This window comes from Lipotes vexillifer, unplaced genomic scaffold, assembly GCF_000442215.2.
Source record: "Lipotes vexillifer unplaced genomic scaffold, Lipotes_vexillifer_v1.1 scaffold1017, whole genome shotgun sequence".
Lineage (NCBI taxonomy): Eukaryota > Metazoa > Chordata > Mammalia > Artiodactyla > Lipotidae > Lipotes > Lipotes vexillifer.
The window spans coordinates 2,824,945-2,837,695 of record NW_006772141.1 but is presented as its reverse complement, the minus strand read 5'-3'; the positions used below and the strand labels follow the sequence as shown (position 1 = coordinate 2,837,695).

Here is a 12,751-nt window from a genome sequence, read left to right as displayed (position 1 = left end):
GGGCCTCTCACTGTTGTGGCCTCTCCAGTTGCGGAGCACAGGCTCCAGACGCGCAGGCTCAGCGGCCATGGCTCACGGGCCCAGCCGCTCCGCGGCATGTGGGATCTTCCCGGACCGGGGCACGAACCCATGTCCCCTGCATCGGCAGGCGGACTCTCAACCACTGCACCGCCAGAGAAGCCCCTTGAATTATATTTTAACAAGATCACTTTAGCCGTTTGTTGGAGATTGGACTGGAAGGAGGCAATGGCTCGTTTGAATTAATTAGGATTTTTTCCCCCTGGAGCTGGGGATAGAGACTTCCTTCCCTGGGTCTCGTGGGTAGTGTGGACACCTGAACAAATCAGGACTCTGATGGGAAGACAGGAGGATGGCTGTTTGACCGGAAAACAGAAGCATCTACCCCAATCTAGTATTCACTTTTCTCTTTTGAGTTGCATTATGAAGTCATTACTTTTCACAAGCTCAGCTGATTTCAGTGAACCATAAAGTATCAGTCAGGGTCCTAGCATGAAAGAAATGGCACACTCAACGTAGGTAATTTGAGGAGGGTTTAATAATAGGACTATTTACAAAGATGTGGGCAGGTATAGGGAAATCACATACCCTGGAGTCAGTAACAGGGTGCTCTGTACCACTCGAAGGTCCCAGAGTATAGAGGGCACAAGTGATAATTAGGACCTGGGGGTTAGCAGCGTGGAGAGGGCTGCCTGGCAGGAGCAGTGACTTTGGTTGAAGGGCTCAGCCGGCCAGTAGCAACTGGGCAGAAAGGAGTTGGAGGGGTAATACTGTGACCTCACTCTTTTCATTTTCCCCATCCTTCACTGGTGCTTCCCACTGGCCAAACCCAATGGGAAGCAGAGGGCAAGGTTGCTTGCTGATCTAGACGCCAGGTCAGGGCTGGGTGATCACCCCTGCCTCTAGAAGTGGGTACGTGATCCCAGGTCTGGCCAATCAGAGCTCTACATTTCCCTGGCCAGTGACTGGTTTAGGGTTTGGCCTGTGACCTAAGACCTGGAAAAACAGCATATTCCAGTGCTGGGTTGGGACATGGTCAAAATGGAAAAGACAGTTGAAATTCTAGGGATGTAAGCCTGGGAGCTCCTGGGGGCCAGAAAGAGGGGACAGCTTACCTGAGAATGAAGTCTACTCAGAGAGGAAAAGAAGCAGGTGAATAGTGAAAAAGAGTAGGTTATTTCTGAGAACAGTCTTTAAGCCTCTAGATCCAGCTGTGCCTGAAGTCCATTATTGGACTTACCAGTTATATGAGTCAATAAATCCCCATTTTGCTTAAGTCAGTACAAGTTAGCTTATAACTGAAGGAGTGATGACGATCAATCAGGCCAGCAAAATGATCAGCCAGTCAAATGGCCAATAGTTGTATCGTAGCAGACAATTACTAGACTCTTTGAGGGATAGAACTTTAACAGGAATAAAATGACTGGCCTGCTCCTTGAGATGATAGCAACCAAATGGAGTAGGTGGGAGAGCTTTATAAGAAAAGGACAGGAAACCTCTGGTCCCTGCCCTCAAAGACCTCCCAGTCTACTGAGGGAGAGATAATTAAACAAACAAATGGCCTTTGACACAATAAGTATGATAAATCCCTAAATATTTCCTTATTATAAATAATGTATTCCATTGAGTCTAACACATGCATTTTTCTTTTTTTCACATTTTAACATCTCTGAAATTAGAATCTGTCTTGTCATCAATGGTTTATCACAATGTAGTCAGCCAAGAAGCATCCGTGCTATCCTCGCTGGAGCCTGGGTTACCTTCAGGTCACCTTGAGCACATACTGTCATCCTTAAACTGAGTTAGGTACTATGCATGTTGGTCTAATTGCCTTTTACAGATGTCTTTAAAAAGATTATAGTGTGACTCAGCACTGAGATGAAAAGGTAGTTCATAGGCACAGAGGCACTGGGGCAGAGAAGCAAATGGAAATCTGGTCTCAGGGGAGAAAATAAGCAATACTAGAAGAATGACTCTGAATCCATATTTTTTGCAAAATAATAACCGTGAGCTTTATAGGAAACTACGTAGAGATAAATGACATGACAGGTTTTATACTAAGCTATTGTGTGAAAACAGACAGAATGCAGGTGTGATTCAGAGAAACTGGACTCTGAGTTTGAAGCAGTATGGGGAATACTATAACCACCGTATTTTGCTTATATTTTTCCTTTTAATGTATGCACAGGAATGTATATGACAAAGATATAAGTCTAAATAAGTCTAAAAGAGAAGGCTTTCCACACATTTAAAATAAAAAGTGATAAGCACTGTTATACTTGACTAGGCGGCATTTTCTTTTTTTTTTTCCTAAGGGGCATGTAAAACAATGTGGCCCCTTAGAATGGAGTATTCTTTGAGCCTGTGAACTCTGCAGAGCGCTTATTACAGGGTAGGGTTCAGGAGTGTAAGAATACACCATCCACTGTAGAAAGTTCTCGTGTGCAGATTACAAGGAATCGGGGATGAAATGTTGCATAAAAGAAAAGCCAGCACACTACTTACTGGGTCCAGGGGTTTGGACCGCGCCCAGGTCATCACCGTGGACACTAAAATAAACACCTTCCGCTTTTCGAAATGGCTGATTTCTTCATTCAGGGCTGTAGGGCCAAAAAGTGGAGCAGTTACTTGGATCCATTTAGAACGTGTTTTAAAATCATGTGTACTTTTAATTACTAGCAGGATTTGAAGTGACTCCTCTTTCAAGGAGTGGCTTTACACCAGGGAGGCATCCCCTCTGATGCTTCACTACCCCCTCCCCATCTTTGTCCCTGGCTGCCCCACTCCAGCCCAGCTCAAATCTTCAGCCCCTTCCTATTTCCTGGCCTGCAGCGGTGTGCTTTCACTTTTGGGGAGGGCTCGTGATACTGATAATAGCTGACACGGATGGGAACAGTTCATGGGCTCTATCGAATTCTCACCATCAGGGGATAGATACTCTCATCTCTGTTTCTGCCTTCTAAGGGAGCTGAGGCACAGTTTGCCCAGGATCACGGAGTGAGGTGGTGGTATAGAGTCCGATCCAGGAAGCCTGGTCTCCCCACTATGCCCCGCCTCCATATGCATGGAGAATGGAGTGGGAGGCGCCAAATCAGAAAGCAAGGCCCTCTTTTTTGTTTTTTTTAAACCATTAAAAAACATTAAAGTATAGCTAATTTACAATGTTGTGTTAGCTTCAGCTGTACAGAAAAATGATTCAGTTATATCTATATCTAATATATTCTTTTTCCGATTCTTTTCCATTATAGGTTATTACAAGACCTTGAAAATAGTTCTCTGTGCCGTACAGTAAAACCTTGTTCTTTATCTAGTTTATATATAGTAGTGCGTATATGCTAATCCCAAACTCCTAATTTATCTCCTTACCTTCCCCACTCTGGTAACCATAAGTTTGTTTTCTATGTCTGTGAGCCTATTTCCAGTTTGTAAATAAGTTCATTTACATGATTTTTTTCCATTCCACATAGAAGTAATATCATGTGATATTTGTCTTTGTCTGACTTACTTCACTTAGTATGATCATCTCCAGGTCCATCCATGTTGCCACAAATGGCATGATTTCATTCTTTTTATGGGCAAGGCCCTCTCATGATTTCACATAAAGCAGTGCTATTTAGCTTAAGTGCTTGCAGAAGGAAGTAATTCCCTCCCCCTCCACTCCCCCTGGCTGGGGGAGAGCGGCTTATGCGTTGGGAGCTGGGGGCTGTGGGCTCTGGGTGGAGGGGGAGGGCTTTGGTAACACCCCGATGCTTGATTACGAACCATCTGTAGAGATGGGAATTTAGAATAGTGGTGGCCTGGACCTGGGAGTGTTTGTTTTCCAAAGGGTTTGTCATTCCCCAGGAGGGCTCCCTACACATTTAAGCACTGAATCTCCTTGAATACTTTCTGGCATGTGATTCCACTAAAATATTTTTCATAATGTATAATTTTCCAGGGAAAAACAAAAACTAAAGTGAGATATACTTAAATTGTCAGAGGATCTAAACGACACAGTAGTCATGGTAAATTTTAGTCTCATGAGCTGATTTCTCGAACAACAAGGAAAACAATAAAATACTGATATCCTGAATCTAATAAACTCATGGAATCCAACCGTAAGGTGAGAGAGTATTATTGAATTAAGTCTAGGAACACTATGCCCACAGACCTACTAGAGAATGGACTTGAGGATATGGGGAGGGGGAAGGGTAAGCTGGGACAAAGTGAGAGGGTGGCATGGACATATATACACTACCAAACGTAAAACAGATAGATAGTGGGAAGCAGCCGCATAGCACAGGGAGATCAGCTCGGTGCTTTGTGACCACCTCGAGGGGTGGGATAGGGAGGGTGGGAGGGAGGGAGACGCAAGAGGGAAGAGATATGGGGACATATGTGTATGTATAACTGATTCACTTTGTTATACAGCAGAAACTAACACAGCATTGTAAAGCAATTATACTTCAATAAAGATTTAGAAAAAAAAAAAGAACACTATGTCCACATATTAATCCCAATGAAATGTTAACTTTAGTTTCTATTTTTATTCTATTAACAAAAATCGCCTCTTCAATTTAATTTTGTTCTTTTACCCTTCCTGCTCTGCTGTGCCTCAGATTGGCCTATTTTGTGAATGCTTGGCACACTTAGAGGTCTTCTAACTGGGTTATCCTTTTTTATTTGTGATCATTTTAATGGGTCTAAAATGATCTGCTTGTTCACTTGTGAACGAGCAGCACATTTTATCCATATATACAAATGTTTTCTTGCATTTCTTACACTTCATTTCTTTCTCCAGTTTTGCCTTCCTTTGATAGTATCTGTGAAAGGCAAGGTAGAAGAATTCTTTTATATTAAAATGTTTGAAAATAGTTCAATAAAACATCATTAAGAAGTAATACATATCCACTGTAAAAACAAAAACAGAAAACTCCCCAAATCTCAGAAAGTACATGAGGTAAAGTGAGAAAGTTCCCTCTACTATTCTCTCTATAGCCCCACCCACCCCATGTCCACCCCACTCACCCAGTCCCCCATGACTGACCAAGGGCTATACTTTCTTACAGACACAAACACTTTGTATCCCAAAAAAGAGGTAACACATTTAAAAGTTTTTCACCAAATAGAGAATAAAATTGTCTTAATTATTTAAAGCTCTTTATTAGAATGAAGAAGGAAGCAAAATAGAACATATTCTATATTTTAAAGCTCATGAAAGGAAATGCAGTTATCAAAGTTTGAGAACTACTATCTTCCCTTGATGATTAGTGGGAGACATCCTATTAGGTGCTGAAGCTCATCTGTCATAGCAGGAACTCAGTGGTTAATGTCTAAAGTTCATAATCAGAGGACATCAGTGCAGGCATTTTTGTGTATTAAAAGGAACAAGTGGGTTAAATGAGGTTCCTTTTGAACAGTAGAGATGGGATGGAAAAGAAATGCAGGGAATTGTTGCTTTTTAGCTTTCAAAATATGTCCAGGTTTTATTTCAGAAAAATAATTAAAATGTAAAGAAAATTGTGAGTATACATTATATAGAAAAAATCAATTTGCAAAGACCGGCACAAAATAAGAACTCAATAAACATTAGGTCTGATTATTATTTTAGGTGGTGAAATTATCTTAGAAAGTGCAATTACACATTATCTGTAAATATTTGCAAAGGGATAAAAATGTGGAGAGTAGGCGTTTACAAAGCTCTGTTCCAAAAGATGACACATTGTTCATGTTATTGATTTGTCTCTTACTGAATGAAACTTAGGCCCACAGGGATAAATGAGAAATGAAACATTCTAAGCTCCTGAGGACTCCAGCACATCCACAGAGAGTACTTTTTCATCATGATTTCTCTGAATATGGTACAGACATTACTGAGGCTTCATTCCATTTCTCTGAACATGAGCCAAAATATAGCTTTGCTATTGGTCTTATTCAGGGGTTGGCAATGTACCGCTTGTTTCTGTAAATAAAGTTTTATTGGAACCCAACCCATTCATTTACATATTGTCTATAGTTGCATTCTTGCTACAACAGCAGAGGAGTTGGCTTGAAAAGCTAAACATATTTACTATCTGGCCTTTAACAGAAAGTTTGCTGACGCCTGAACTAATCTGCCAAAAACCAACATACTGAAGTGTAAAAAATACTGCAAAGTAAGGTGCTTGTATCTTTTTGGCTGTCCTCCTAGCCTAGAATGACAATTCAAATAAGCTGATTTGCTCTCTCCTTTGATCTGGACTTAATAAGGAGATGAATCACAAAGCACCAAATTGCTAAACATCATCTTGTCCCTTAGAGTTCATTACCTTTTTCAGAGCATTTAAAATATGAAAGTGTTCTCTGCGAACCCTTCCTGACCCTTGCTATTGGGGAACACTTGTTGAACTGAATCAAATCCTCACAGTTAGAAATAATTCCTTTTCTCCTGGGGTTTCCCTGGTGGCGCAGTGGTTAAGAATCTGCCTGCCAATGCTAGGGGACACAGGTTCAAGCCCTGGTCCGGGAAGATCCCACATGCTGCAGAGCAACTAAGCCCATGTGCCACAACTACTGAACCTGCACTTTGGAGCCCGCGAGCCACAACTACTGAGGCTGCACGCCACAACTACTGAAGCCCGCGCACCTAGAGCCCGTGCTCTGCAACAAGAGAAGCCACTGCAGTGAGAAGCCCGCGCACCGCAACGAAGAGCAGCCCCCACTCGCTGCAACTAGAGAAAAGGCCCCGTGCAGCAACAAAGACCCAACACAGCCAAAAATAAAAAAAAATTTTAAATAAATAATTCCTCTCCTCCTAAAGTCCATCCATCTTGTGATAGCTTTTGTGTCAACATGCCATTCTCTGCCCTGCATGAAAGTTTCTCCCGAGTCCCTTAGCTCTCTTGTGGGCCTACAAGAGCCTTGAGGGTATCATTTTTTAAAAATTTGTCTTTGTATCTTCCCAACACGCTCAACCCCACCTCCTTAAGCCATGCCTGTGGAATGAATAAAGGTTGAATTTTGAAAGTTAATGTTTCATTTCTTTTAATGATTAAAAATATTCTATTCTTCGGACACATAAATCAATGGAACAGAATAGAGAGCCCAGAAATAAACCCATGTACTTATGGTCAGTTAATCTATGACAAATGAGGCAAGAAAAGACAGTCTCTTCAATAAATGGTGTTGGGAAAACTGGACAGCTACATGTAAAAGAATGAAATTAGAACATTCTCTGACATCATATACAAAAATAAACTCAAAATGGATTAAAGACCTAAATGTAAGACCAGAAACCATAAAACTCCTAGAGGAAAACATAGGCGGAACACTCTTTGACATAAATTGTAGCAGTATTTTTTGGATCTCTCTCCTAAAGCAAAGGAAATAAAAGCAAAAATAAACAAATGGGACCTAATTAAATTTAAAAACTCTTGCACAACAAAGGAAAACACTGACAAAATGAAAAGACAACCTACTGAATGGGAGAAAATATTTGCAAATGATATAAATGATAAGAGGCTAATATATATAAACAACTCATACAAACCAACATCAAAAAAACAAACGACCCAGATTAAAAAACGGGCATGGGCTTCCCCGGTGGCGCAGTGGTTAAGAGTCCACCTGCCGATGCAGGCGACACAGGTTTGTGCCCCGGTCCAGGAAGATCCCACATGCCGTGGAGCGGCTGGGCCCATGAGCTGTGGCCACTGAGCCTGCGCGTCCGGGAAGAATACGGCATCTATTTAGATGTTAATTAAAGGCGGCTAGGTACCAAAAAAAAAAAAAAAAAAGGGCAGAAGAACTGAGTAGACATCTTTCCAAAGAAGACATACAGATGGCCAACAGGCACATGAAAAGATGCTCAACATGGCTAATCATCAGAGAAAGGCAAATCAAAACCACAGAGATCCCACCTCACAACTGTCAGAATGGCCATCATCAAAAAGACAACAAATAACAAGTGTTGGTGAAGATGTGGAGAAAAGGGAGCCCTCATGCACTGTTGGTGGGAATGTACATTGGTGCAGCCATTGTGGAAAACAGTATGGTGGTTTCTCAAAAAACGAAAAACAGAACTACCATATGACCCAGCAACTCCACTCTTGGGTCTATATCTAAAAAAACGAAAACACTAATTCCAAAAGATACATGTACCCCAATGTTCCTAGCGGCATTATTTATAATTGGCAAGATATGGAAGCAACCTAAGGTCCGTCAACAGATGAATGGATACAGAAAAATTGGTGAATATATATACAATGGAATACTACTCAGCTATAAAAAAGAATGAAATTTTGCCATTTGCAACAACATGGATGGACATATTATTCCAAGTAAAATAAGTCAGACAGAGAAGGACAAAAACTGTGTGATATCACTTATATGTGGAATCTAAAAAATACAGCAAACTAGTGACTATAACAAAAAAGAAGCAGACTCACAGATATAGAGAACAAGCTAGCGGTTACCAGTGGGGAGAGGGAAGGGGGAGGGGCTTTATGCAGTAGAGGATTAACAGGTACAAACTATTAGGTATAAAATAAGCTACAAGGATATGATGTGCATATTTTATAACAGTATTTTATAACAACTATAAACGGAGTATAACCTTTAAACATTTTGAATCACTGTATTGTATACCTATAACTTATAATATCGTACATTAACTATATTTCAATTTAAAAAATTCTATTCTTCGGAAGCTCCTGTTGCTAAATTAATTAAACAAGGAAGCCATTAGATTGAGGTGGTCCTAATAGCTTAGCAGCCTAAATAAGCAAACCCAAACCTAAGAACAGCTAATCACAGTTAACTAGGCTCTCCCAAATAAGGGAAACGCTTAAGTTACAGCCAGTCAAATAACTGCTTTTCTTTATAAAAGTCTTGTCCCTAGCTGCTGTTGGTGGAGCTCCTAACCACTTCCAACATGAATCGGATTGTTGTTTTTTCTTTTTTTATCCGCGCCACGTGGCTTGCAGGGATCATAGTTCCCGGACCACGGATAGAACCCAGGTCCTCCGCTGTGAAAAGCTCAGAGTCCTAACCACTGGACCGCCAGAGAATTCCCAATATGAATTGATTTTTGTTCACATAAACTCTTCTTTTTTATATATATAATAAGAAACACTGCCAAATGCAGTAAACATCAACTTTATTTTTATGTATTCATTTATTTTGGCCAACCTGCACATTATGTGGGATGTGGGATCTTATTTCCCCAACCAGGGATGGAACCCATGCCCCCTGCACTGGAAGCACAAAGTCCTAACCACTGGACCACCAGGGAAGTCCCTCACATAAACTCTTACATATTTTCATATGCCTCCGTTTATGTTTTAATGCTATCCACAGGCATATCCACTAGTCTGATTTCACTTCCTGTTTCAGGTGAATTTCAGATCAGTTCTTCCACGGTCCTAATTTGCCTAATGTTCCTGAGATGACTCTTAGGTAAAGTAAAAAAGTCCCGTCCCTGGAGATCAAGGGTGCATCTCACTGACCAGAGACTGCCCAGATGGCTTCCTCCACTTGCTGGGGGTTCTCAGTGATGTTATAAATGATAACATCACACTCCAGCAGGTGCATGAGAAGGTCTTCTCGAGAGATAGCCTGAAAAAGAAGGTTGACAGTCATTTGTTGCAAGAAGCTAACAAAGTAACCTTAATATTTAGATGGGAATGACAATTTCCAAATGAGATATGTTGCCTGGATAGTCCCACAGGAAACATTCGCAGAAGGATTTTTTAATTTAAAATGAAATTTTGGCTCTCTTCTGTGTGTAGTTTTCAAGTAACAAAGTTTATGTAAATAGCTCGGAACAGATGAATAAGAAAATTGCATAATGATCTTAGGTACTCTTTCTGCATGCTGTTTAAACCCCGATTCAGGAGGAAAGAATTAGAACACAGTGGAAGAAAATGTGTGGGGCATTTAAAACAAATTCAAGCTCTATGCAAGTTTCTTTGAGCAACTATAGATCATGAATCACTCAGAAGTGCTAATAAGTGATTAATGTGGATTATTTCAGAATCCTCAAAATGGAATTAATCTGGTCTCATTCGAGATGTAAGGTACCTTATTACAGTTGACAGCAGGGAGTATTTTAAAAAAATCAGAAACTTTTAATGGTTAAAAATACCAAGTTCTTATATGAGATGAAAGTAACTTTGGTGATCATTGTGTCCAAAGGAAAACCCGCACACTTGGTAAATCATGATTGGAATGATTGACGATGAAACAGGCACGTTTTCAAGAGAATGGTCATCCTGACAAGATACTGAGTGACCATGATTGTGCATTCATTTGTTCCCCCAATAAATATTTGTGGGCCCTGATTTTCACCCCAAGGGGAAAGGCAAAATAAATAATGTATGATTGTTGATACTACAGATTAGCGTGTGTGTGTGTGTGTGTGTGTGTGTGTGTGTGTTGCTGGCAAAATTTTAACAAATAACTAGGGTCTAATGTGGACGAGGGTGCAACTAAGCACATATGAAGCCTTTGTACAAATTAGAAAAAGGAAACCTGCTCTTGGTGGAAAAATTATAAGGCACCCAGTCTGGGACACACTGTAGCCAGCAGAACACATCACTTTTCAGCCCCTACTCATGCCCATAGCTGGGCATCCTTGTGCAGTGTGCAACCTGTACAGCCCTACAAGGCAGCCCCCAATGTAGAAAGGGCTATCATAGAAGTACATTTGAGGTTTGATGGACTAGGTGAAGTATGGAACTATGGCTCATAGGAGTTGACATTTGAGCTGGGCTGAAAGGGTGAATACAAGCTCACTCAGCAGAGCCTGGGAAGTTCACGGACTAGCAGGCCATTTGCTGAGCCAGGCAAAAGCACCTTTGACAACCTGGACCAGCCTAATATTTTTCCATCCTCCACTCTCTCTCACCTTTCATGCCACTCTTGCTTCTTCCCCTTGGCTGCCCAGAACCCAAGCTCTAGCTATACTGATGCTTTCTATTCCAAAGCACACCATACACTTTCCCAGGTGCCCCCTTGTGTGTCATTTCCTTGTCCCTTTATCTGCTTGGAAAGCTCTATTCAGCCCTGGAGGTTCAGCCTCAGTCCCAGAATCACCAGTAGACCCCAAGCTCCCAAAGGAGGGCCAGCTGTGCAGAATCTCCAGATCAGAGGAGCTTAGGGGGTCTTGCTCTGTGTGGCAGGGAGGAGTCTGAAGCTCCATTTGCCTGGCTCTATAGATAAGACTGAGAATTCATACTGCCCTTTTCAGAGAGCTCTGGACGTGGCTGTGTGCACACCTCTGTCATCATGTCACTGTCCTGCTATGGAGCCACTAGTTGACATTGCAGAGTCCCTGCTAGACTGTGAGCTCCGTGTTTATCTGTGGGTCTTCAAAGTGCTCAATACTCATTCACTGAATCAAATTCAGGTATAAAGAGTGATCAGTGGAAGAGGACCGGGGTTGGCGGCGTGAACACAGCCTGCAGGGGGTTAGTGCGCCACGGCTGGCCGGGAGGGTGTCCAGGGAAAAGTCTGGACCTGCCGAAGAGGCAAGAGACTTTTTATTCCCTCTTTATTTCCTGGTGCGCGAGGAGAGGGGATTCAGAGCGCTGCTTAAAGGAGCCCCGGAGACGGGCGCGAGCCGCGGCTAAAAGCGCGGACCCCAGAGACAGACATGAGACGCTAAGGCTGCCGCCACCAAGAAGCCTGTGTGCGAGCACAGGACACTATCCACACCACCCTTCCGGGGAGCCTGGGCAGCCCGCCACTGCCAGGGTCCCGGGATCCAGGAACAACTTCCCGGGGAGAACGCACGGCGCGCCTCAGGCTGGTGCAACGTCACGCCGGCCTCTGCCGCCGCAGGCCCGCCCCGCACGCCGTGCCCCCGCCCCTGGCCTGAGCGAGCCAGAGCCCCCGAATCAGCGGCTCCTTTAACCCCATCCTGTCTGAGCGAAGAACAAACGCCTTCCGGCGACCTACACGCAGAGGCGGGGCCAAATCCACAGCTGAGACCCTGGGAGCTGTGAGAACAAAGAAGAGAAAGGGAAATCTCTCCCAGTAGCCTCAGGAGCAGCGGATTAAATCTCCACAATCAACTTGATGTACCTGCATCTGTGGAATACATGAATAGACAGCGAATCATCCCAAATTAAGGAGGTGGACTTTGAGAGCAAGATTTATTATTCTTTCCCCTTTTCCTTTTTATGTGTATATGTGTATGCTTCTGTGTGAGATTTTGTCTGTACAGCTTTGCTTCCACCATTTGTACCAGGGTTCTATCTGTCCGTTTTTTTGTTTTTTGGGTTTTTTTCCTCTTAATAATTTTTTTAATAACTTTATTATATTTTATCTTACTTTATTTTATTTTACTTTATCTTCTTTCTTTCTTTTCTTTTTCTTCCTTCCCTCCTACCTTCCTTGCTCCCACCCTCCCTCCCTCCTTTCTTTCCTCCTTTCTTTCTTTCTTTCTTTCTTTCTACTTCTACTAATTCTTTCTTTCTACTTTTTCTCCCTTTTCTTCTGAGCCGTGTGGATGAAAGGCTCTTGGTGCTGCAGCCAGGAGTTAGTACTGTGCCTCTGAGGTGGGAGAGCCAACTTCAGGACACTGGTCCACAAGAGACCTCCCAGCTGCACATAATATCAAATGGTGAAAATCTCCCAGAGATCTCCATCTCAACACCAGCACCCAGCTTCACTCAACGACCAGCAAGCTACAGTGCTGGACATCCTATGCCAAACAACTAGCAAGACAGGAACACAACCCCACCCATTAGCAGAGAGGCTGCCCAAAATCATA

The 12,751-nt window shown here is 42.5% G+C and overlaps 1 protein-coding gene across 1 annotated transcript in view; it reads right to left on the bottom strand.

Annotated features, from left to right (window-relative positions):
* The window catches only part of AK7 (adenylate kinase 7), a 64,973-nt gene that overhangs the window by 39,366 nt on the left and 12,856 nt on the right, over nucleotides 1-12,751 (bottom strand). Inside the window, exons 3-4 of the mRNA XM_007447330.1 lie at nucleotides 9,483-9,591; nucleotides 2,524-2,618 (exon numbers count right to left, since the gene is read on the bottom strand). Coding sequence (XP_007447392.1) covers nucleotides 2,524-2,618; nucleotides 9,483-9,591 — 204 coding nt within the window. The remainder of the gene's footprint in view (nucleotides 1-2,523; nucleotides 2,619-9,482; nucleotides 9,592-12,751) is intronic.